The 27701-nt window shown below is 33.8% G+C and overlaps 1 protein-coding gene across 1 annotated transcript in view; it reads left to right on the forward strand.

Annotated features, from left to right (window-relative positions):
• Positions 1 to 27701, forward strand: part of GRIK2 (glutamate ionotropic receptor kainate type subunit 2) — a 485925-nt gene that overhangs the window by 444103 nt on the left and 14121 nt on the right. Inside the window, exons 15-16 of the mRNA XM_016220206.2 lie at positions 7569 to 7794; positions 26736 to 26986. Of these exons, the coding sequence (XP_016075692.1) occupies positions 7569 to 7794; positions 26736 to 26986 (477 nt within the window). The remainder of the gene's footprint in view (positions 1 to 7568; positions 7795 to 26735; positions 26987 to 27701) is intronic.

Here is a 27701-nt window from a genome sequence, read left to right on the forward strand (position 1 = left end):
AGGAATGAGAGAGACCAGCAACACTGACTGATCTGAATCTTAATGGAATGAAAACTCCTTCGTCTGGCTTTCTGTCACACCACCTCATCAGCTTAGGCTATACCTCAGCTGTCATTTGTCATGGCACTTATCACACCATTCTATAATCCTTAGTTTACTTGTCACACATTAGGAGACTTTAAGCTTTGTTAGGTTAATCTCTGCCTACCCAGTGCCACACATGGTCGCTGCCCCAAGCTGGCTCTCAGTGTATATGGGACTGAAATAGCAAGTGCGAAATGAGTAAGTAAGGGAATCATTCAGTAGAATGAGCTGCGATTTAAAATAGGACTTTCTGCCCTTGAGGCTCCCTGTGTGGAAAGGTCTCATGTTATAAGCCACATTGGTTAATGATGCTCTCTCAGCAAGGGCTCAGGATATTCTTGCTAATCTTGCTCATTAGGATGATCAGTTCAGGTTATTGGGAGGAAAAGAGGTAGCATGTTTCCATATTCCTAGAAGTTATAAATTATACAAAAAATAAAGGCATAGATACAGGAATGCAGTGACATAAGTTACTGTTTCTCCATTGATTGACTGATTATATAAACTTCAATATGAATAAAATCCACTTATTAAATTCAATTTATATGGATTTTCTCATTTATTCCTCATAACATTTCCATGCCATTGTTAGGGAAGCTTTTTCTTAGATAGGACTAAGAAATTGTGGCTTATTCAAGGTTCTCCATTGAGCAAATGAAGTCAAGTTTTCTAATTCTAGTAAATTTGGCAAAATGACAATAAAATATATTGCTGATTACGGCTGTTTGTAACAAAAGAAAGCATCTGACCAGGAAAGTTCCAGATATCTCATTTAAAGAATTAAATGCAGTGATTGGAAGACTGTCAGTGATTCTATGTAGTGCAGAATGAACTGTCTAATACTGGTTCAACTCCCTAAAATAAATAACTGCCTATAAGTGCACCAAGGTGTTTTAAACTTGCTGCCCATCATATTTATGTTCAGTCATAATGCTCTCCCCTATTCCTCTCTTAACTCTCAATAACATCGAGAAGCTCCCTCTGTATCATTGTCCTTCCCTTCAAATATCCTGTTTTAAGAGATTGCAGATGCTTTGAGATAAAACTGCCAGAATTATTCCAAGGACTGACAGGTTTGCTAACAACCAAATGTTTCCAGATCACTGCACTAGCCTCAGCTCCACCTTTGATATGAACCACATATGGCTTCAGTCCTGTTTTCCTGAATTAACTCTAATTTCCTAATGACCAAGGTCAGATGAGTCCAGATAGGGCTCAGCTGTTCTTACCTAGCACATATGTTCCAAGATTGTTGGTAATTTATTTACTGTAATAAAAAATTAAAATGCAAATCTCAGCCAAATTCTCCTTTACCAAGAGAGACCTTGGTATGGGGTTTTTTCAAACCACATTTTGAAAACTATTACATGTGACTTTTTCAGAAAAAAATGACAGGTTATCATGACATTTTAACAAAATATGGAAGTTAATGTTAGAAACAAAATTGGTCATGTGGAATTTATTGAAAATGAATTATTTGAGTAAGTGCCAAATACAACCAAATTTACTTTGATAATTATGAAAAATAGTAAAAAAATACTGTCACTTTTTTTATATCTTTTTTCACCATATTTATTTTTATACCAAACTTCAACTAATTCTGCTAGACATTATGGTTTAGGAGCTAAAATATTTTTTAATGAATAGTTTTAGATTAAAAGAACTGGGTTTCTAATATACAGTAAAGTACTGTTTAGCTTACTTCAAGATGTTTTGGCTGTTGTACCACCCGATTAACTTTTTTAAAGAATCTGAGTTGCAGTCAACACTTCCAATATTATGTATAATAACCATATTACAAAATAATACTGTATTTTTAAAATATATTTTTAATACTGTATTTTCTTTGTGCTATTAAGGCTTTGTGGTTATGATATTTCAAATAAGACATATGTTAAAGCTTTTCTGCCTCAGTCATGGAAATAAAATTTCCTCTAGAACATACTTAAAATGTTAGTTTTAAATTCTTAGTTCCAGAGGTCAGACAACTATGTTATTTTCTTATCATATTTTAGGTTTTCTGACAGATTTATAAAAACAGATCCAGTGAGCACAAGATGGTTCTTAAATTTTAATTTGTACTTGACAGCAAGCAAAATGAACAGAGATAAAGGATGTATTTGTACTTAAGCAATTTAAGCCAAAGGTATTTTTAAAAAGAAGATGATGTTGTATTTATAAAACATGTTGCTTCAGGTAGGAGAAAAGATCAATGCAGGCAGAATACTAGTAACCCTTACTTGATTAACTCTCATAACTTTCAAAGGGGATAGAAGCAAAATTTCAAAACACCATTCGTACAGTAATATCTTACAAATTCTAAAAGTTGCTCTCTCAAATGCTCAGGAAAAAATGTTGCCCCAGTTTGAGATCTGCAAACAACCAAATAATTTCAGGTTGCAAACTTTAGAGCTCGGTGAGAAACTAAGGCTAGTAGTATATATCCTCAAGTTTTAAATCATTAGCTATATGTTTTAAATATTTAAGTGTTTACATTAAATGTTCTTTTAAAAACACAAAATCCTTTGGCATCTATGAATTTTAAAAAGCATTGTATTTTTTATTCTTTGTAAGTTTGTTCTTGAGCAAAATCTTTTTTTCATTCTTTTGTTGATGTTTCATAGTCCAGGAAAACTGCTGTTGTACAAAGGCATTGCTTTATGAACTGGTTGTATTTGTTTTGTGCTGATATAGCAAAAATCAGATCAGCTTACAAGCCTCAGCACTTTGATACAATAACCACTGCTAAATATTGACATCCTAAATCCATTTGATGTAACAGAGACAGAAAATTGTCTTTAATGTGAGGCACACAAAAAAAGGAAAGAAATTGATTCTAGAATTCAGTGTGATAGGGTTCAGTTGCATGAGAAAATAAGGTTTTACTTAGAAAATTTAAATTCCTTTTCCTCTGTAGTGCCTTGACTTTCATATGCATTTCAACCAGTATCTCTGAGATGTCATTTAATTTATTTACTTTACTTTAACTAAATTGCTATGGACAGCAGAACTCTAAGGATAATATGTAGAAATGCTTTACATTTTCCCCAAAGTTATTTTGTCATATAATTAAAATTGTTCTATAAAATCGTGATGTCATAAATCCTATCATTATTTTTCTTTTTACAAATCTACCTTCACTGGGAATTTTTCTCTTCTTACCAAGTAGCCTTAGTTTCCTTATCTGTGAAATTAATGAGTAGAACAAGATGCTCTTTATATCCCCTCCACTACTAATTTAATATTTCTTTTACTTGACTACACTCTGTTTGAGCACCTTTTCTATGCTCTAATTTGTCATTATCTCAATTCTCTCCTTAACAGAGAATTATGTTATTTCACACTTAGCTTATTACTTGACTTGATTTTTCATATTTCTCTTAAATAATACATTTCATCTGGAAAGTTTTTTCTAATCAGTTTGACAGCAGCAATGCACAGAGCCAAGCTGCGTCCCAAATTCTGAGTCACTCCTGGTGTTCTCGCAGGCCTCGCTCCTCTGCAGCTCTGCGGTTAGAGGGCCTTCAAAGACTATGCATATATATATATTTAAATATATCTTTATTGACTTCAGAGAGAGGAAAGAAGAGGGAGAGAGAGAGAGAGAAACATCAATGATGAGAGTCATTGATCGAGCCCGCAACCGGGGCGTGTGCCCTGACCGGGAATCGAACCCCGATCGCCTGGATCCTAGGCTGACGCTCAGCCGCTGAGCCCCGCCCAGCCGGGCAGCTATGCATATTGTATAGCTCAGCTGCTGAGCCCCCATCCGTGACCCCATCACGCCTCTGAACAGTGATGAGTGGCTGTTTCACTGAATGAAACTAACCACAGCGACAGGAGACCGAGCACAGCATAGCACAGGTGGTTCTCTCAAGATGTCCTGTCTTCCACGGGCGAACCTTACTTCATAGTACAGCTCAATAAGTCCTTCCTTCAAAGTTTACATATAATTTTCACATTCAGTGTAGTCATATCTGAATAATTGTATTTTTATTTACCTCCTTCCTGACATTAAATATATTTTGATTCCTAATCTTTAAGTTGTGCCGTTCCTTCAATTAATTTTAACCTTAGAGATCCTATAGCTTGTTTTACTTTGAAAACATTCAACAATTTTCTGTTTTATTAAAAAGAAATCTACCTGAGGTTAATTATTTTCTTATTTTCTTACGCAGTAGATTAGAGTATAAGTACAATTCTACATGTGTTTAATATAAATATTTTGAACTCAGAGATCAAGCCAATTACAGTATTTTAAATCCTCTTTTGTTCTACTTCAGACTCACTTTAATAGAAACTTTACACTATTGATCGTTTTTTCTCTGGCATGTCAAAGCTCTTTTTTCCCTCAGAAACTCTCCACATCATCATTTAAACATCCTCAAATCTCTTCAATCCTTGCAAATCTTACTTAAAGCAAAATATTCTATGTACTGCCCTATATCTCCCCTTCTTCAATGACCTACTTTCTGATTTTTTTTTCTGGCATTTACTGGTTCCATTTTACTTTCCCCTTCCTTAACCTATTTCAATGTTACTTCTAAGTGTTTCAGTCCACTAAATTAACTTTTGCTAAAATAACCAAGAAACTCTCTGTTGCCAAATCCAAAGGCATTATTCTGTTCTCATTGTACACATTTTTTTTCTTTTGGGCAAATCACTACAAGTATCAACTTCCTCACTGAATATTCTCTTGCTTTGATTTCTACATCACCACAATTTCCAGATTTTCTTCCTTAATCTTTGGTCACTCCTTTTATATCTCGTTTGCAGACTCAGTCTTCTCTGCCAGCCGTTGAAATTCAAAATTGCACCAAGCCTGACCCTAGGGCCCCCCTGCCTCTGTGATCTTTCTCCTCACCCACTGCATTGCCTTCTACGTTCAGGAGGACTCCAAAAATCTGTATTAAAAATCTGTATTAAAAGTCTTAAACTTTCACAGGACTCCCAACTCACATATCTAACTTTACATGACAGGTCCATTTAGATGTTCCTTAGATACCTCCAAATTACTAGATATAGCCTTTCCTCCTAAATACTTTATCTCTTTGTTTTGTTTTTTTTCCTCTCACCCCATGACTCCCGAGTTGAATCAGAAAGCAAGGAGGTAACATAAATCTCTTCTTTACTTCCCGTTTTCCAATAATGACCAAGTAAGAACCATGACACACACACACACACACGTGCACACACACACACGTGCACGCACACCCCTTGAATACTTAGATTCCTTTCCGTCTCCAGCACCACTTCCTAGAGCAGGCCCTGTCTCTCGCCTGGCCTCCTGCTCTGGGCTTTTAACTCTCTTCTTTCTGCATCTGCCTCTGCCACCGCTGACCCGCTCTCCCTGTCACAGCCTTTGCGGTGTCACAGTGCAAATGTGCCTGCATCCCCAAACCTGCTTCTTACCTCCTCGGCTTCTCCCTGCTTCTACGATGAAGGCAAACATCCAGGATGGCCTTGCATGCTAACTATTCGCAATACCTGGAACCTGGTCAATATCTAGAATTGTTCCAAGCATTTGTCAGACAGAGTATCAGAGTAATTCAAGCAACATAATTTAGATAAAAGAGTGGCTTGGCCCCGTCAAAGCAAAAATTGCACTGGACAAATTTAAATAGGCGTGGAAGACATTGATTGCAAATGTTCTTATAGCTGAAGCAAAGCAGGGAATTAAGGCAATTTATGGCCAATACAGGTAAAGATAACTTTCTGTTCACTTTCTTATTCTCTGCTTGGTTTTGGCCACCCACGTTCTGATATTGCATTATCACTCTCCCTTAAAGATGTTACATTTTCAATGGATGAGTTTGCACTTTTATCACAAAATTTGTTAGTGTTATCCTTTATTGAATTGTGTTCATCTGTTATCAGTCACAGATTCACTAAACCAAAAACTCTCCAATTTTATTTTTTATATGAAGTAGCTTTAATCTGCAGGTAAACTCTAATTTTTATTTATTTGTATTTAGCCCTCACTTAATCCAAAACATTAGGAGAAATATTCTTACCTTTGAAAGGAAGTGAACTTGTCCTAACTAGCCTTATTATGTTACTGATTTGGGTAACCAAATCAGTCTATGACAGTCTCACTCTTGTTCTGAATTATTCCAATAAATATTTCATTAAAACTTACATATCCCTTTCATTTCTCTTATTTATTACCAGCACTTGATTATTGTACTTGTGACACTTGACCTGTCACAATACCAGCCCAAATTTGTAATCCTAATAATCTTAATCTAGGTGTTTTAGCTGCTGTCTTTTAAACCTTGAGCCATTGGCCTTTTAGCATGTTTTAGCTTCACCGGGGAGCAAAGGTTTGCACTCCTTCCCTCTCTTAGCCCTAATGCTATGTGTGTTTTCATATAGCACTCATGTACCTTTAGTTTTCCCCCTGTTAAATTTAGGTTTTCTCTTCCCATTTTATCATTGAAACGGTGCAAGAATATTGTTGTGTATCTGCCTTTTAGTAGAAGTTGTGGTAATATCACATTTATGACCTGGCCCACGTAGGACTAAAAGCACGCTTAAGCTGTAAAAAGATTGCATATATATTTGTTTGAAAATAGGTTGGCTGTTTTAGCTTTTTATAACAGTGCAACCAGTATGATGAATATCCTTCTTGTGTTTATAGCTTCAGTATTATTTTGTATTTGTGTAAGAATTAACCTATGGTAAGGGTTTGACAGATGAGCTTTCCATAAGCAGATACTAACCTTTCTCATATTTATGTTATACCAGTTCCTTCTGCATAAAACTCATTTCTCTCCTTTAATAATGAAATCCTAGTAAAGCCCCACTGAGAATTTTCAGTTGCATATAAAAATTATTCAGTTTTATTGGTCCAGAAATCTTTCGTTAGCTAGTAGACCTAAATGATAGATTTTCTGTGGTGCAGAGGCAGACTGAGTCTCAGTGGAAATGTCAATCTTACTTGTAACATCCTTATTGGTAATGAATTACTTTCATATTTTCAACCTATAGCTTTGTGTATCCTTGGAGGTTAACATGCCATCTGCTTCATAGTCAACCAAATTGGGAAAAGTAACCTCTTAAAGTTTTACAGTGTCAATCGTTGTCCAGTGCCTGTCTCTATCAAGTTAATGTTACTGTAATGTTGAAAGATAAAATTATACACATGAGGTACTCATGTGAGATATAAGCACAAAAGACCCTCCTTATTAATCTTGTTTATTTTCCTTTTTATTACCTTCTGTGATTTCCTACTTGTGCATTTTTGTACACTGGGACACTTTTAACATATTTGTTAAATAAATCTGCACTATACCTAGAAAAATATGAGGAACTGCTGTGAGAAACTTTTTATACAGATTTTGATTGTCTGTGTAGATATTACTATTATTAATAATATAATTAAAGGTAGTGTGAGTAAATAAATATAGTCAATTCCAACTTAACATTGTAGCATCACATGGAAACTAAGGATTGTCTTTCTCATGTATTCTATTTTTCCCCAGAAATCAAAAATCTCCACGTATGACAAAATGTGGGCCTTTATGAGTAGCAGGAGGCAGTCGGTGCTCGTCAAAAGTAATGAAGAAGGCATCCAGCGAGTCCTCACCTCTGATTATGCTTTCCTAATGGAGTCAACAACCATCGAATTTGTTACCCAGCGGAACTGCAACCTGACACAGATTGGTGGCCTTATAGACTCCAAAGGTTATGGCGTTGGAACCCCCATGGGTATGTTTTATGTCAGCCACTTGTTCTTTGTTCATTAATCTTAGTTGCTGTGAGGAGAGGGTAAATCAGTGCCTCCATATGTCATTACAAATTTTGTTTTTAACAAATGCATCTTGCTACATTCTGTTACTGTAGAAAATCAGGAAAACAAGTTAAACATCTGCTTCTAAATGTGTAAGTAACAAAAGAAAACTTGATTTCTACCAAAATGGCCCATAGACATTTTTACTGAATCAATGTTGAAATATCCTACAACATCTCCCTAAAGATCCTTTTTCAACCTGACATTTAAAAAATGTTTTATGAATAAAATAAAGCTTTTGTGGCTTTATTTTTTTCAGATTTGTAGCTTATGTGTGTATTTGACTTAGAAAGTTAATGAAAAGAATGAGCCACAAATGGTTTAATTGAATATTTATTTGTTTTATTTAAGAGAAGATACATATAGCAAACTATTCCTGTAACATAGTTAGAATATTTGACACCCAGGATTAATTATTTTTAATATCCTCTTTCTTCCATATGACAAAATTATTTTCAATAATAATTATGAAATGAAATAGAAGATAATAAATTTCCAGAAAAGACAAAGAACTAAAATTTTGATTTATTGAACTATATATATATATACACACATAGGGTGGGCAAAAGTAGGTTTATAGTTGTGAGTATAAGAAACAGAGTTTATTCTTGTATTATTATTTATTAATTATTGTATTATTTTCTATAAGAACATACAACAGGGCCTGCACTCTTTGGGACCTAAGTCACCATTTGTTGAACAAATGAATTCTACATCAGTAGATATGATGAGATAGCATTATAAACAGGAAAGAAAAACTTTTAGAGCTAGCCGTTTTTTATTATTAAACGTAATGACCTCATTAAACTAACTAGAGTAATTCAGGGTAGTGAGAACTGAGTAAGATTTGGGGAAGATGTATAAGAACTTTATAGCACAGATATTTTTCAGTAATGATAGTTACATAATAGCACTCATAATTTCTAAATTTCTAAAATAAATAATTTTGACTTATGCTTAAAACTTTAAACTTGAGTTTTTTAATTTATTTGTTTTGTAAATACAATGTACCAGTGTACCTGGAATGTCTCTATCATGCTGTCTGGCTTTGAGGAAGTGCTTGCTGAAGATAAATCAAAATAGTATATTTTTAAAATCTCAAAAACCCACTGGGATATTTCAGATGTGAAAACTATTTTTTTTAAAAGGTAATAGTTTGTTGTAAGGAAGCTCTCAGTTACAGTTTATTGGAACCATATATAAAGCAATCTTTGATCTCTCTCTACCCTTGGCCCTGTTTAGTAAAAGGTAAACTTTTAAGAAAATATTAAACAATTCAAAATATTCATAGATATATAAAATATACTTTAATGTAACTTTTTAAATTGAGGAAAATACTGGGGGCAGCACTTGGAATTTCTGTTATTAAACTTATAGATATGATGAGAGAACAAACCAAGTTAAACTATAAGTCTTAGGATTTAGTTTTGTGGGGTTTTTTCCCATTTATCTATTCAACTTGGGCAGTAGATTAATTCTTGCCTTCTGAAGAAAGCTGAGTTATATTGGAAAATATTTATTGATATTAGCAAGGCCACTTTCATTAGAAACATAAAAATCAAGTTGGATTATATATCTGAGTGGAATTACTATTTTTGTAGTTTGTAGATTAGTGTGGTATAATAGTGTAATATATTAGTGTTTTCATTAAAATGTGTTTTTTTTTAATTAGTCAATAGCACATGGTAAATTTCTAACTTTTATAAGAACCTCCTTGTAATTTTAATGTAACATTATCAGGACATACTAATAAAAACCAAAAGATCTGAATAACACTGTGACTTAGCAAGTGTATAGATGAAGAAGACTGTTTAGAACATTCTTCTTTATAGTCACTGCCAAATAATATTGAATTTAAATTTTTAAAAATGTCACATTATTACTAAAAAGTTATTTAATGCATTCAACATATATTTTGTTTTTAGACTAATTATGAATGAGATAAAATTGAACACTATAAGTTTAAAGGAATGAATATTCAAATCACTGTCCTGTAGGTATTACAATATACTTTTTACTTCTCTTGTTCAGATAACTTTTTTACTCTTTGACCTGATAGTATTAAGTTCTGCTGGTGTGGCTCAAGTGGGTTGGAGCATCATCCTGTGCACCAGAAGTTCTCGGGGTTCAATTCTGGTCAGGTCACAAACCTAGGTTGCAGGTTCATTCCCTGTCATGGAGCATACAGGAGGCAACCGATCAATGTTTCTATCTCTATCTCTATCTCTATCTCTATCTCTATCTCTATCTCTATCTCTATCTCTATCTCTATCTCTATCTCTATCATCTCTATCTATCTCTGCCTATCTCCATCTCTCTCTCTCTCTATCTCTATCTCTATCTCTATCTCTCTGTCTCTAATCATCTCTAACATCTATCTACCTATCATCTATCTATCTATCATCTATCTATCTATCTATCTATCTATCTATCTATCTATCTATCTATCTATCATCTATCATCTATCTATCATCATCTATCTATCTATCTGTCTATCATCTATCTATCTAATCTATCATCTATCTATCTCTAATCATCTCTATCATCTATCTATCTATCATCTATCTATTTTTCTATCTATCTCTATCTTTCTCCCCCTTCCTCCCTCTCTAAAATATCCATAAAATTATTTTAAAAATAAATAAATAAAAATAAAATGAAATATATATTTTTAAATATATCTTTATTGATTTCAGAGAAAGGAAGGGAGAGGGAGAGAGAGATAAAAACATCAATGATGAGAGAGCTGTCGTTGATCAGCTGCTTCCTGCAAGTCCACACTGGGGATCAAGTCCACAACTCAGGCATGTGCCCTGACTGGGAATTGAACCGCGATCTCCTGGATCCTAGGTGTATGCTCAATCACTGAGCCATGTCTGGCCAGGCAAAATGAAATAATTTTGAACTCAATCCATTATGAGTGAATCTTAACTCTTATGTAGCTTCGTCAAAGAACTATAACCTAGAAAGGGGAATTTCACACTTCACACCCTCAAATACATTACTTTTGAGAAAAAGATTTTAGGCAGCAGTTTATGATTTGTTATGTCATGCCACTGATAGAAATATAGCTTCATGAGTTATTTCTATTTACTTTGTCACTAATAAACACAATGACATGCAACTCGCAACTCTAGTACTGGAATGAGATTCTGATTTACCAAAACTTTCAAGTAACATCATAGTCTGCATTCTCAACTAATTAGCACTTATCTTTTATATCATCATTAATCAAGTATACTGTTATATTTACTTAATTTTAAAATTGTGTTAATCGTAAGCCGATAATAAATAAAACAAAATAATGCATTTAGGTGTTATTGGAAGATCTTGCTCTTTTTCCTGCAAGAGTTAATGAGATAAATATATTCTAAGAAGAGTAGTATGGGATCAATCTCTGGAAATTTAGATCAGTTCCAGAAACTCACCAAGATTTCGTGTTTATGTATGCAGGAACCACAATCCATAGTGAAAATTTCAGCTAGACTGGCATGGCACATGTGATCAAAGAGAGGAACTCTGTTTGCTGACAGTATTGTTCAGATTTTCAGATATTGTCGGAGAGACACATGTGGTTAATTAACCACAGGAGGTTAAAATAGAGAATACTCTGTCTTTTGGAGTGGGAAATCAGAGATATTTCAAAAATTATGCGTGTTATTTCTCCTAAAAGTTCACGCATCTTCTCCTTAGCACGCTAAGCCTCCCCCTGTGTGATTCACTTACAAGCCAACCACCATCATTCATCACTCGGAGTGTGATGATGACCAGTGTGTTGTGAAATTGCTGAATGACTCAGATATAAGCTATTTAATTAGGGAAGCTCTCTATACACAAAAACGCCTTAGTGGAGCAATCAACAATGATATGAAGGTAAACGCTACATAAGCATAAGCTGCTTTAATTAAGCTTGGGTGACATTAAATCTCTTTCATAATTTTCCTGACTGCAGCAATGGTATTTTAATGTGGTATTTACCGTGGTAGCGTTTTGAAGTTGTAGGTGTCCTTATTCATAATAAGTTAACTGAACTTCCTGTTTCATTCAAAAGAATTAAGAAAAGCCCCGGCCTGGTGGTTCAGTTGGTTGGAGAGTCGTCCCCTGCACGAAAAAGGTTACGGGTTTGACTCCCTGGTCAAGGCGTACACGGGAGGCAGCTGCTGCATGCTTCAGTCTCCCCCCGCCCCACTTGAGTCAATAAAAACATCCTCTGGTGAGGATTTGAAAAGAATTAAGAAAAAAACAACAACGCTGGATGGGGTAAAGCCAAAAACCAAAAATCACAGCAGTTTTCATTAAGGGATATTTAAAATGTGTGAGCAGTTGCAATCTTGCCTCTTAATTCACCGTAGGTGATAATCTCTTTATCCGAACAGGGAGCATTTCTACTTTAATAGCATTTCCGACTGCATTGCCTCCCTTCTGACTGCCCGTAGTAAAAGCCTCCTTGGCTTCTCTCTTTCAAATGTTGAGTGCATATTGCACTTTGAGGACTAGGCAGACTCAGCAGTCCATGAGCTGGTAGGAAAGCAGCCGTCTAGAAAAAATCCATTAGGGCCAGTTTGTGTTATTTTGCTTTGCTGTGTTCACTTTGGTGGAAATATCAGAGGGACTTGAAGGGTCTCATTAAAACTGTTCCTACTTTAACGATAAGCTAGTAGCATGCTTCATTCATTTGTTAGTAACTCACATCTTTAATAACATATGTGAAGTATATGTCAGCTGAGAAGGGGACTGAGAGAATTGTATTCATGTTTCTGTATATTGTTGATGATGCAAAGTTTTCTGTGATCTCATTTGACTGGATTTTACCTGTGGGGTTAAAGCAATAGTAAGTTCAAACAGTCAGTGGATAATTATTTCAGTGAACAAAATCCAAATTAAATTAATCATATCAGAGTCAGAACTACTGAAATCTATGTAATACATGAAGAATGTAAGTGGCAATGTAAACATGAATGTATATGAATATATTTATGCCTTTTAATACTAAGCTTAAATTTAAAGACAATTTATCACACACAAAATTGTTATATACACTTTATTTCTATCATAGTTATTATTTAATTGTAAATATTAGGATGCATTCTTATTTCATAATTGTATTTGAATGTTACCTTTATAAACTATTGTATAACATATTTTATATTAATAGGTACATAATAGTAGTAGTCCTATTAATGATCTTCAAGTAACTTTCATCTCATTATAATGCCTTTAAACATAATCAACCTCACGTAAAACAAAAAGGCCAGAGTAGGTTATATCATTGACTCTTTATGATAGAAGTATACCACTTTGACATGGAAACAATGTGAAATGCCTTTCTTCATTTTTACTTTCTAATGTTAAATGCATGAGATCTCACTGATTTTTTATTTCTTGTTATTTGATGAAGCAAAGGATGTAGAAATGGTACTAGGGGAGACATGTTTGTTTAAGGCATACGCCCATGTTTATAAAAATATAAATCAGTATGAGAATCACGTTTTTCCTGTTTTGTTCACCATCCATTTCTAGAATTCCCAATTCATCATATAATAAGTACTGTAATATTCATCATTATAGATGCATAAAACTGCCAGCCTTCAGTTCTTCAGCTTTACTGAAATGAATAAATACATTTATCTTCATTAGTTGGACATAATGCACAAAAATTGATGCAAATTATTTATTTTTCTGCAGGTCAAACCTTCCATTAAAATGCATTCTATTTTTTCATTACACCAGTAGCACAATTTTAATGGTGAAGTGATTTTGAAGGATAAATTGAGAACTAATCGTTTTCAGAGCCTGAATTAAACAACAAAAAAGTCAAATTACACCTGTAGAAGCTGCACATTCCTGGCATAGTTGTTAAAGTCTAGATTTTACATCACTGAAAACAGATCAGCCTTAGTCAGCTATGCCTGCTCAAGAGACATCATCAACCCATTTTGTATATTAGAATCAAGGAAGTTTCCAGAGGGAATTTGATAAATTGTGAGCATTAGTGTGAGCAGCCTTCATTAATATTGTAAATGCTGACCAAATGGTACACAAACAATGCATAATTCCCATGCAAACAGTTAGTTCAGATAGATTTTATATGCAAACACTGGATCATTGAATTCATTTAGCTAGTGTCTTATGGTGATTAGTCCAAGGTCATGGGTTCAAATTCTATTATAGATTAGTTAGCCAGATTGACTATGGCAGACTGTCATTCTTTAGTTAGCAGGACTAAGTAAGATCAATGAGTAACACTTGCTAGAAAAAAAAGAGTCAAAGCATAGAGGTAAATTGTGTAAGTACTAAATTACAAAGATGAATGCCTTGCATCTGCTGGCACTCATGTGAAAAGCATTTTCTCAGTCTGTTGTATAGACTCTGTGGCCTTTGTAGTCATATGATTTATGTATAAATACTAGTTCTATCTCCCTGTCCCAGGTGTCCTGGATAAAGTTACCAAGCCTACCTTAGACTCAGAGTCCTCAGCTATAAATGGGTAGAATTGTGTCTGCATAATTGGATTGTGCTAAGAGTTAAACATATTATATTTATAGTATTTGGATCAGTACATATACATCACAGAGAATTCTAAGAGATTGTCCTGAAGAAATGTTTTAAAATAATTGAAAGGATGTATTTGTGTTTTTAAGTTATTTGTACCTTACCCTTTTTTATTTTTATTTTTATATATTCAGAAATATTGAATATATTATAGATAAGGTGGACTGTTAATATGACTCATTCCTAACTAATTAGAAGTATTTTCCTAAGGAACCTAACTAGGGTTTTACCATCAGTCAGTAGGCATACTGTAGTTAGGTAACCATAATTTAGAGGGAAGGAAGTGATTATCTACTTTATAAACATAAAACAATTCTATTGTAGGGCATTATCTAAATAAGTAAAGTTAACTTTTTCATTCTCTAAAAATTTCCCTAGTATTGGAGTCTAAGATGTATTCAGAGAAGTTTATCTCTGAAGACATATATATTCCCCTGTATTTGGTTAATCTGTAAGAAATGTTATCACTCTAATGCTTAGCTCTATAAAATAATGAATATAAAATCTAGGTATACATCATCCCCTTTCTTAAGAGACAAATGTGGAAAACAAATGTAACATAAACAAGTGACCTGCTATGTAATGCAGAGACTCAGGTTGGTAGAGTTCATTGAGGACCAAAGCAGTCAGGCCAAATTAAAAAATGAACTTGAGTTCTACTTTAAAGGATGGGTACTTTACTCTCTTTAAAAAGTTATTTTTGCCCAGCTGGGTATGGCTCAGCAGTTGAGCATTGACCTAGGATCCAGTAGATTGTGGTTCGATTTCCTGATCAGGGCACATCCCTGGGATGTGGGCTTGATCCCCAGTCGGGAGGATAGAGGAGGCAGCCGATCAGTGACTCTCTCATCATTGATGTTTCTATCTCTCTAGATTCTCCCTCTCCCTTCCTCTCTCTGAAATCAATAAAGATATATTTTGGGGGGGGGAAGTTCTTTTCTCTTTCATTTTTTTGGGGGGATTCTTTATAATTAACTATGATGGTGTTTTTATTTAAAATAACTCAACTTTTATAATTATTTATTTAAGTTTAATATTGGATTTAGAATGAAAACATCATGGTTAGAAAAGCATTCCTGACATTTCCATGCTTACCACCATTCAAATGATTATTCTGCAGATGAAAAATTGTAAGGAAGGCATAAAACTATTTCTAGGATAAAACTATTTCTATTTTCATACTTAGTGTCAGAGTTACATGATTTAATACTCAGAGAAGAAATATGACTACAAACCTACTTCACCAGCCACTTTTAACTAATACATATGAAATATGTCAAAACCGGTGAACAAAGTTGACTTTTTTATTATGTGCTGATTACATTTGCCCTTACTATTCTCTTTTTTTTTTTTTTATGTAAGTTAAGGGGTATTCAGAATATGAATAAAAGGCAATTGTATGAAACACATGCTCTATAAATTTGATTATTTTTATTGATAGATTTTACATGCCTCCTATAAGTATCTCCCTTTGTGATCTTAGATACTCTAATATTCTCCTGAGAATTCTGCAAATAGTCCTTTAATTAGAATGTATTTACATTACTTTTCCTTGAGGTTATAAAGACATTACATTTTGAGTTTACAACAGAGGAAAAAGCACAACCTGTCTGTAGTTTAGTCAGTTATTGATTTTGAATATAGGTACTTAACTTTAAAATTTACTCTCTCTACAGTGTCCTTGTTGGTACATAACTTGATATCTATCTCTACATATTTGCTCCCTAAATTTGTATAGTATCTATTTTGTGGGGCAATTTCTTTACCTTTCATCGCTCACTTTCACATTAACAGTGGCATTTATATTTGACTTTATTGCACCGTGACTCTAACATGTTATGCCCAGTTCTATCCTCTCTGTCTAGATATTAGAACAAAGTGTGTTAGGGATGCTCTCACTGTTACTTTCCTTTCTGGTATATAAGTTCCTAAAACAGGAATTCATATAGAAAAAATAGAGGAAACATAGGCAAAAAGCAGCCAAGGAGAAAAACTAATTATTTTCCCTACTCTTATTTTTAAAGTAATGCAGGCTTTTTTGTGGACCTATTCAAAAGACTAAGATAAATTCTTCTGTTAACATGGTTTTGTGATATTGTGTTCTTTATTATAATGGTCCTCATATTTGAAAAAGTTATTCAATGAATATTTTGTTGCAGTGAAAATTCTAGAAAGGCAGGGCTTGTGTTACATTGTTCACCACTATATGTGTTCAATCTAGCATCTATGCTAAATAATATTTGTGTGTGAAATTATTAATAGTAAAAAACATGATTCAGACATGGTCCTTGCCCTCAGGACGCTCATACAATCACCTAGTAAGGAAAGAGATACAGAAAAGTATTAGATTATGATTTACCAAATGCTATACTAGAGTACTGACAATGTGCTATGGCGCCAAAGAAGTGGGATCCTGTATGTCTCTGTGAAAGTCAAGGAGAAGTGTACAAAGTAGGGAAGGATGGGCAGGAGTTTATCTGGATGAGAAGCTCAACCAGAAAATTGGAGGAAGCACAAAAGCAGAGCTGTTTCAGCAACAGCAAATACAACTGATTTGTATTGCTGGCAGGTTAGGTGTAATAAGAGGAAACGCATAAAATCAGAGAAGAAACCTGTGATAGGATGAAGAAAGGAATTGTTTGACATATTTAGAAATTGAGATTTTATCCCATAGCTTTAGGACATCACTGAAAAATTTTAAGCAAAGAAATGATGTTCATAGATTTCCAGTGTGAAAGATTACTAGGTGTCGTTGAGAATGGATCACTTTATTCTGTCTTTTACCATTCAGTGATTAATATGTTATGGGTTGATAATTTGTTTTCAAGATGAGATCACTTTTCTGGATTCCTATGATTCTCACTCATGAATTTTTTCTATGCCTATCAAATTGAGAGTTTTGATGAATGCCTTCAAAAGAAGATACAAGAAGTGATGACAATAACTCCACACTACTTCAGCTGTTATCTAAAAGGAAGGCCTCATGAAGTGTTTAGTTGCTACATTTTTCAAATGCTTCATTTGAAATAAATATAATTATTAGATAAAGCTGAAATAAAGATTTAGATATGGTTTGGATTCATAAGAAATGACTAAAGATAAAATTGCAAGTGATCCCACTTCTGGGAATATATCCTAAGAATCCTGAAACACTGATCAGAAAGAATATATACACCCCTATGTTCATAGAAGTGCAATTTAAAATAGCTAAGATCTGGAAACAGCCCAAGTGCCCATCAGTAGATGAGTGGATATAAAAGCTGTGGGACATTCACACCATGGAATACTATGCAGCTGTGAAAGAGAAGGATCTCGTACCTTTTGGGACAGTATGGATGAACCTGGAGAAAATTATGCTAAGTGAAGTAAGCCAGGCAGAGAAAGACAAACATCACATCATCTCACTTATATGTGGAATCTAAAGAACTTAATAAACTGATGAACAGAGTAGATTCAGTGACATGAATGCATGGATCAGACTGACAAATCTCAGAGAGAAGGAAGGGGGAGGGGAGGTAAAGGGGGGATATTTACCAAAGAATTTATATGCATATATGCACAACCCAAGGACACAGACAATGGTAAGGTGAGGGACTGGGGAGCGAGGGAGGGAGGGAGTAGTGGAATGGGTCAATGGGGAGAAAAAGAGACATCTGTAATACTTTGAACAGTAGAAAAAAAATTGCAAGTATGCACGGCCAATTATTAAGTAATTGAAATAGTATTTTATTTATACACATATTCATTCAACAAATACTGTGTTCTTACTGTGTGGCAGATGTTATACTAAGAAAGAATACACAACCCCTGTCCTTACGGAATTTACAATCTCTTAGGGTAAATTAGCATTAACCAAATAATTACAGAAATTATTTTTTAGTTACAAATTGAGTTCAGTTATCTGGAGGAATAGAACAATGATACTCCGGTAGTGTATAGCAACATTCTTGACTGAGTAAAACATAAAACTGGAAATACAGCTATATAAAACTGAATCTGAAATGTAAATATAAAATTTTTCTTAGCATGTCCTAAAAACAAATATGGGAGAAAAAATGTCCTGAGAGATAATAAAACCCATTTTCTGCTGTGACAAAGGCTCTAAGAAAATGTAGTCTGGCTCCAACTTTATTGGAAGATTTTATCATGAAAAGAATGGTAAAAAGAGATAAAGTCCTAGAATCTCCCATAATTTATTGTGCATTTAGAGCACCCAGAACTTATCTCAGCATAGGAACTAGGTAGCCATTTTATAAAATTTAACTTTGCCAGAGCACTGTAATAACGGAATGTTGCATAATAATGTAATAATCTAAGAACGGAAATTGATGGTTCCAGCAGACACCCTCAGCTCTTTTGTGCTAGCAGGTCTTTTACATATGAAGGCACTGACCAAAGAAAATCACTGACAGTTGATATAAATGCAAATATGGCAAATAATTTATAAACTTATTTGTCCATCTAATTTATTATAGATGGTCAATACTAGAAGTGTCAACTAAGGCTGCTTATGGACTCTTCTTATTCTATTCAATTTAATAAGAAGATGAGAAAATGTCCAATATCAGAAGTTCTCCACCTTGACATAGTTTGGCTATATCATAATTGATATATTAGAGTGGATTCAATATTTCATTCAAAAAACATTTGTTGAATGTTTAATGTGTGATAGGCAATGTGCTAGATAATGGATGAACTAATGTGAATAATGGATGATTGATTACTTATAACTGACAAGTAGCCTGGTCTTAAGCCAAAATTTAAGGGCTTCAAGTTTTGGGGTATATGTCTTAGAAACATTTATCAGACTCAATTTTTTGAGAGAAAATAAATAATTAAGGAATTTTTAAAATGTTTGAGGTCAGTCCTTGGAATACTATCTCCTTAGTAAATATGGTATAGTCTCATACCCACAGACATGTAAATTACCATATTTCAGAAAGTGCACAATATCTTGAAGTATGAGAAACCAGAAGAAACCTAAAATTATGAGTTGTCTACTTCATAGAAATATCTTTGCAGATCCAAAGAGAGCAACCAGTTTTGTGTCATACACAGAACGTATTATCATTATGGTGATCTGAATAGCTTCAAAATATAAAACAAAGGAAACTAAAGTTCTTTAGAAAGTGGATAGAGAGGATTTGTCATTATGAAAAACAGCAATACATAAAATTTTAACAATATATTTCAAGGATTTGGGTGCTATTAGAAAGAACAAAGGCTGCGTACTATTTTTTTAATTAGTTTCATCAATTTTGGTATACAAATATATTTAAGTAACTTTCTGTTTGTTTTGGTTTTGGTTTGGTTTTCACTTATAGTTTGGATTTTCATTTATTACATGTAGTTTGTGCTAAAATCCGTGTTTCCAAATACTCTATGTATACAACATTCTAAGAGTGTACATAAACTTTGCTAGAGGTTTAAACAATGCAAAACCAAAATCATTCAAACACTAAAAATAGACTTTTCTCAAAAGACTTTGTGTAACTTTTATAACTCTTATCTTCCCAAACTATCTTTTAAAGAGATTTCAAAGCCAGATGTGATGGCCTGTTTTATGGAGATCAGTGTGTTGTGAATACTTATGAGCTGATGTTTCATGAAGCATATGCAACTATAGATGATAAAGAACATATAAAAATGCAACTTAATGAGTTTTAATAATGTGTAAATTCAAAGACAGGGAAAGATGTCTAGGCATGGATCAGCAGAAGGATCTAACGAGGAACAAAATATTTTTTACAGAGAGAAATGATGTACTAACTAGTAATTATTGTTATCTAAAGCATTGCTTTTCAAATTAAGGTTAAAATAAAGTAACTGATGGAAACTTTAATAGAGATGTGAAGGAATAATTTCTTCCCCTAAAAATAAATGTAGCCATTTTAAACAATTAAAAAAAAATTTTTTTTCTTTCACTCCTTTAATGGAAGTGTAGAAGCCTTTATTTTGCTAACATAAAATGTGAATTTACAAGGGATGTATTTGTTATCGAGAATTCTACAAGCTTATTTGACCTAGGAATCCTTTAAAAATGAGACACAGATGTGCATTTCTCATAAAGAGAAGAGTGTAGGGAAAACCCAGTTTTGGAAATATTGGTAGAATGAGTTTTAGAAAAACATATTTATAGAAAGCAAGAATGATTTTGTTTCCGATCTTTGCAATTGATTAAAGCATACAGAAACCTGATTTTAAAGTAACTTTGACAGGATGGATGGGAGATTGCCAATAATATGGATAATGTGATTTTAGATATTTCACTAAAGCATGTTAAGTATTAGACAACTTGCTGTGCAACCTTTAAAGAAAAGCCTTTTATCAATCAATAAACCTTCCCAAGATTTAAATGTAACGCAGACTCTGTCTACTTTATAATTTCTGTATTATCTAGATGTATTGAAATAAGACAAAAATGTTGGTATATAATTAAAATTGTCTGTTTGTAAAGAATGTGAAAGGACAATCAAATAAGCTTATTGTGTTTAGTAGGCTTCGACTTAGAACCAAGTATGTATAATAACATGTGCTTTCCAGCCCACAAGGAAGAAATATGGGACGGCAGAGATGAAGGGAAGGGCGGAGGAGAGACAGAAACGGGGGGAAGAAAGAATAAAAAGCATGAGAAAGGGGAGAAAAGGTAAAAAATTAACAAGTAATGAGGGAGGGAGGAAGAAGGGAAAGAAGGAAGAAAGAGAGGAAACAAGCTCAATAAACATAAGTTAGGTCTGAAATATTTGGTGAGATTGCATTAATTGTGTATAATACAGTTTATTTTTCTAAGGAGTTTTTAATCTACCTTTGGGAGGGATCCTAATAAAATTATAATTTTATATAAAATCTTGTATCAAAATTTAACATTTAAGGACATTTGGAGACAGTAATTCTTTTATTGAGGGGATCCTGAATTGGTGCGTTTGGAGTTTTTATTTATGTCCACAGATATACTGTTACTGTTTATCGCTTGAAACGAGCCACCTTATGCCTCCTTTGAGTTCTCATTTTGAGCGCCAGGTTATATGCATCTGACATGTCAAGGGGCTTCACTATGCAGTAATCGTATGTTTTATTTTTCTTTTTTTCTTTTCCTTTTTCTTTCTTTTTTTCTTTCTCTCTCTCTTCCCCTCTGTTTTATAAGCTAGACCCTTTTTTTAATCAGGTAAATGGGATCTTTTGGCAGCTTGTATAAAAACCATTTTAATAACCATAATAGTTCCTTACTGTCAGTGTGAAGTATGTTTAAATAACCAAAAAAGTCTCATCATGATCATGACTACAAAATAACCAAAATTAAGGGATTGCACAGTGAAAAATCGAAGGCTTAGATTTAGTTTTGAGAGGTATTTGGCTTATCCTGCATGATGATTTTTTAAAATGACTTATTTGCCAACACTTTAATGAGAGAATTTTAGACAAAATATTTCCTGTGATCTCACAAAAAATTAAAATTCCTGATAACTCTGAGTTGAAGTTCTCAGAGAGTTTTAATAAAACTAGAACTGAAAGTTCCTTATCTACTTCTGATGTTGCAATTTTCCAGATAGTTTTGTCTAACTTGCTTCGTCACTCATTCATGGTTATCTGTCTGCCCTTTAAGCATTTGTGAACTGACTGTTAGATGCAATAGTACATGTTGTAATAGACATATTTAGAATTTCCTCAGTTTCTAATCAACCTTAGAGTCCTGTTGCAAAAATACCCCTCTTCCCTGGAGGCAGCCTTGCGGTGTGAACCGCAGTTCTCCCCGTTGCCAGTCCATGCCGTCTTCCTTCTCCGCTTGCCGGCTTGTGGCCTGAGGCTAGGCTGTGACTGGGTGAAACACATAAGCTCCATCTGTCTAACCAATGGCTGTTCACTTCATGAGAGCTGAGCGCATGGCTGTTCATGTCACGAGGATGATGAAAGATATTTTTCTTCTTTGATCTCAAGATGTCCTTGAGACTTTTCAAATACATGAGATTCAGTCCATGTTTGACTTCAACTTGTATCTATATAGAAATGGCTTCGAAGGAACATCAAGTAGTGTATCAAAGAATTAATGATTTATTGTCAAATTTTGTTTCTTTTTAAAAATAATCACTTAACCTAAATCAATGACAGGATGACAAAACATGGCAATAACTTCCTCTCGTTGATTGTATGCCTTATATCATCCTGTCAAAAACCTCAAAATGTGGTTTATTAACTAACATTGTAGCTTTGATTCAAACCAAATTCCCTTTACACATTACTGTGTTTACACTGGGAAATGGGTGTGGCAAGGTTTACCAGCAATGGGAAGTATTTACATTTACAATAAGTGCTGGAAATAAGAAACTCAACTAGAAAGAACAAGATGTGTCCATAATTTATTGAAAAGTGGGTTGCTTTTATTTATCTGTGCCTTATGTTGAGAATGCAGTGAAGAACATTGTGTTTGAAGACATTAGAACAAAGATCCTAATGCAGTTCAATGTGTATGGTGAGTTGGTAATAAAACAATATTCTTTTAATACTGCTCAGGATGAGAAATATGCTGGCTCAAGATATTACTTAGCTGGCCTGGTTGGGTGTGGCTCAGCGGTTGAGCATCGACCTAGGATCCAGTAGATTGGGGTTTGATTCCAGGTCAGAGCACATGCCCGGGTTGCGGGCTCGATCTCCAGTTGGGGGCTTGCAGGAGGCAGCCGATCAATGACTCTCTCATCATTGATGTTTCTCTCTCTCTACCTCTCCCTTCCTCTCTCTGAAATCAATAAAGATTTATTTTTTAAAAAAAGATATTACTTAGCTGAATCAAGAGTTTTTTATATTTGAGCCCTAGTTGGTTTGCTCAGTGGGTTATAGCATCAGACCTCAGACCATCAGACCTCAGGTGCAAGTTTGATTCCAGCCAAGGGCAGGTACCTCAGTTTCAGGTTCAGTCCCCATCTTGGATCAGGATGTGTGTGGGAGGCAACCAATCGATGTCTCTCTCTCACATTGATGTCCCTCTCTCTCCCTTCCACTCTCTCTGGAAAGCAATGGAAAAAATATCCTTAGGTGAGGATTAAAAAAAAATTTTTTTCATATTTGAAAGTTTACTTTTCAAGTCACTATCTGCCAAAATTTTGCTTATAACTGTACTTTCAGAAAAGAAGCCACATTGTATATTAGCCACACATGGCCATTTTTTTAAATACTCAAAATTTGTTTGAGATGCTGTGTTTCTAATTAAAAGATACATTTGATAAACTGCAATTCTGCTTAGAATGGATTTTTTCCCCTCAGTCAAATATTTATTTTGCAAGAAATATAGATTGTTAATCAGTATGGTAATTCAGAATAAATGTGATCTTAAAGCTGATGCTAAGCTAGATTCAGTGAATTAACGAAAACTGGATATCCAAACAAGATGGCCTTAATTTAAGGTTTTTAAATACATGTGAGAGAGACCAAAAGCAGCAGGTTGTCACTCTTACATTGCATTAGGAATGTCTCAATCATATTTTACACCTTATCATGGGAAACATTTGTTGAGGGCCTATTATGTGAGAAAAGATCAAGAATTAAGATAGATGATATATAGATAAGATAGATGATAGATAGATGATGATGATAGATAGATAATGATAGATAGATGATGATAGATAGATGATAGATAGATAGATAGATAGATAGATAGATAGATAGATAGATAGATAGATAGATAGATGATAGATAGATAGATGATAGATAGATGATAGATAGATAGATAGATAGATAGATAGATAGATAGATAGATAGATAGATGATAGATAGATAGATAGATAGATAGATAGATAGATAGATAGATAGATAGATAGATGATAGATGATAGATAGATAGATAGATAGATGATAGATAGATAGATAGATAGATAGATAGATAGATAGATAGATAGATGATAGATAGATAGATAGATGATAGATAGATAGATAGATAGATAGATAGATGATAGATAGATAGATAGATAGATAGATAGATAGATAGATAGATAGAGATAGAGAGATGATAGATAGATGATGATAGATGATAGATAGATGATCGATAGATAATATATTATTGATAGATATAGATAGATGATAGATGATAGATAGATAGATAGATAGATGATAGATAGATAGATAGATAGATAGATAGATAGATAGATAGATAGATAGATAGATAGATAGATGATAGATGATGATAGATAGATAGACAGACAGACAGACAGACAGACAGACAGACAGACAGACTAGATAGATAGATAGATAGATAGATAGATAGATAGATAGATAGATAGATGATCGATAGATAATATATTATTGATAGATATAGATAGATGATAGATGATAGATAGATAGATAGATAGATGATAGATAGATAGATAGACAGACAGACAGACAGACAGACAGACAGACAGACAGATAGATAGATAGATAGATAGATAGATAGATAGATAGATAGATAGATAGATGATAGATGATGATAGATAGATAGATAGATAGATAGACAGACAGACAGACAGACAGACAGACAGACAGACAGACAGACAGACAGATAGATAGATAGATAGATAGATAGATAGATAGATAGATAGAGATAGATCCTCTATTCCAAAGGGCTTGTAATCTACTTAGGAAAATGGGTCACATCTTGAAAGGTAGATAGTAATAACACTAGGTGATCTAGGCTGAGTGTCCAGTGAATGATCATAGTAGAAAATACTACAGGCTGGGGTAATAATCCCTTGAGATCTGAAGCGACTGAGGGGCAGAATTTATTGACTGTCAATTGTAATTGAAAAGAATTAAAGTAAGAAGTCTCCAAACAACAACAATAAATAAATAAATAAAAGTAAATGGAACCGTCTCATCAGGGCAGTATTTAGAAGAGAGCACAGGAAAGAAACTGAGAAGCAGGAATTCCCCTACTATAATTAAAATATTTGAGTTCTAATTATAGGAAAGAATAATGGCCCTTTTTAGGAAAGCTGTGAAAAAACGTTATATAGAAACCATGCACTTAAACGTTTCTTCAGAGTAGATTAAGAATTATGTTGCTTTTGTTTTTAATAGCAATTTCTTTACAGCTGTCCAGCTGGATTGGGTAGATTTTCGCTCCAACTTTTTCAACAGACTGCGTGCTTCCTACCGTTCTCCTGGTCTTTCTACTTTTAACTTGCATATTCCTGCTAAACGAGTAATGCTGAATTAGTCTATTACATTAATCAATTAAAGACAATATGTATGGTGATGTCCCTTATGGGGCAGAAAAGTTTCCTGACCAGGTTTTTAATTGCTTTTAGCAGAAATAAAGCTTTATGTATAGTAATAGGTATATTTAAGTCAAAAAACAAGAGCACAGCAACATAGACAACCATATTAAAATTAGTATTTTTCTGTAGGCAGAAAAACACATAAATGAATTTGTAAAGAAAAAAGGAATGTACCTTTATTGTTTTAGGAAAGCAGATTAAACTTTAAAAACGGGCTATTTCCTGGTAGAAGAAAGCAATAAGACCAATCCCTTGGGACAGATATTAAAAGATACATGTAGTTCAATATTATTCTATGATTCTGGGCAAACAATTAGAAAAGTTATTACATATCACATAATAACTAATGTAGGTGAATCTCTACCTCCATCAGAATAAATGCTAAATTTTACTTACACTGTTGCCTCCACTGAAAAGAACATTTCCTCCCAAAGCATAAAATGATAAACAACCAAAATTCTGATAATGCATTGATTGCCATAATGATATTTGAATGATCCAAGTCTGTGCAAACCTGTTATTTCTATTATTTGTGTTAAGGAAGAAAATACATTATCTATTATCTGCAAAGTGTTTGCTACCCTTGAATACACCTTGTTCATGATTGCCTTAAATTATCTTACTTAATAAAGAAAAATACCGTTTTTCCATAACTTCCCTAAAAATAGAGGCTACCATTTTATGAATACTCTGTTTTCAGTGTAGAATGATTGTTTTAGACATTAACCAAATATCTTTGCACTCTGTACATTTCCTATTGTAAATTCCTACTTACCGTTTTACTTGATTTCCAATGCTCTGAGTTGAGTCTGTCTTTTAGAAAGAGACATCTTCTTTCGTAAAAACAAAATGTACTTTACCCTTCAACATCAGAAAGGCCACATACCTTATTTACCTTGTTAAACTTCTAGTCTGTGTGGTTTTCCAGTTGTTTTTCTCTACTGGAAATAAACATTGGCACACTTTGGGGCATTTGGAAACAGCCCTGTCTTCCTCTCTTCTTGTTAACCTTTAATTCTAAATTCTGGGTTCTTTGAAATAGTTAACATACCATCTCTTTTTCAGGTTCCCCATACAGAGACAAAATCACCATTGCCATCCTTCAGCTGCAAGAGGAGGGCAAGCTGCACATGATGAAGGAGAAGTGGTGGCGGGGCAATGGCTGTCCGGAGGAGGAGAGCAAGGAGGCCAGTGCCCTGGGGGTTCAGAATATTGGTGGCATCTTCATTGTTCTGGCAGCCGGCTTGGTGCTCTCAGTTTTTGTGGCAGTGGGAGAGTTTTTATACAAATCCAAAAAAAACGCTCAGTTGGAAAAGGTAAACGTCACTTTTTTACAATTTGAAACAATTGTTGTTATCATCAAAGAAACCCTTTTTGATCTTTCCAACCAAGGGTAGTGCTTAGAACTGCGGCTGTTAATTGTCTTCTGCCATTCGTTATATAAAGAAGGTTCGCAAAACGCATGGTCACCTTCCTGATTTTTTATTTAAATGTAGTATGTTTAATTGAGCCAGCTTTGGGGCAGGTGACTGTTCCTCGCCAATTGAAGTCTGAAAAAAATGCTGCTTGAAGTTCATTGCAGTTAGATTAGTGGAGGAATATAATTAATGGTGGAAGCAAAAATCAGAAACTGTAATAGGAAGAAAAAATACTTCTCTGCAAATAAAATGTGTTTTAAGATAACACAGGCTATACAGGTTCAGGATAGAGGATAAATGAAGTTTATGTTTGAAGATTTTTAGTCCAGTAAATTTTTAATTGAAAAAATTTTTAACTTGCATTGTGGAAATTACAATAAATTTTTTAAATTAATGGATGTGTGAAAATATTGTGGGGTTTTTGTTTTTTTTGGCATTTAATGTTATTCTTTAATGAGCCCTATTTCCTTGCAGTGTCTTTTGAAGAATACAAATAAACTTCAAAAATATTAAGATTATTGCAATTTTCCTTAGGATTTTAATATATATGCGTGTATTATTCATACAAATATCCTTATATTCTATTCTTGAAAAGTTTGCAAACCTCATCCAG

Source organism: Miniopterus natalensis, chromosome 5 (assembly GCF_054644295.1).
Source record: "Miniopterus natalensis isolate mMinNat1 chromosome 5, mMinNat1.hap1, whole genome shotgun sequence".
Lineage (NCBI taxonomy): Eukaryota > Metazoa > Chordata > Mammalia > Chiroptera > Miniopteridae > Miniopterus > Miniopterus natalensis.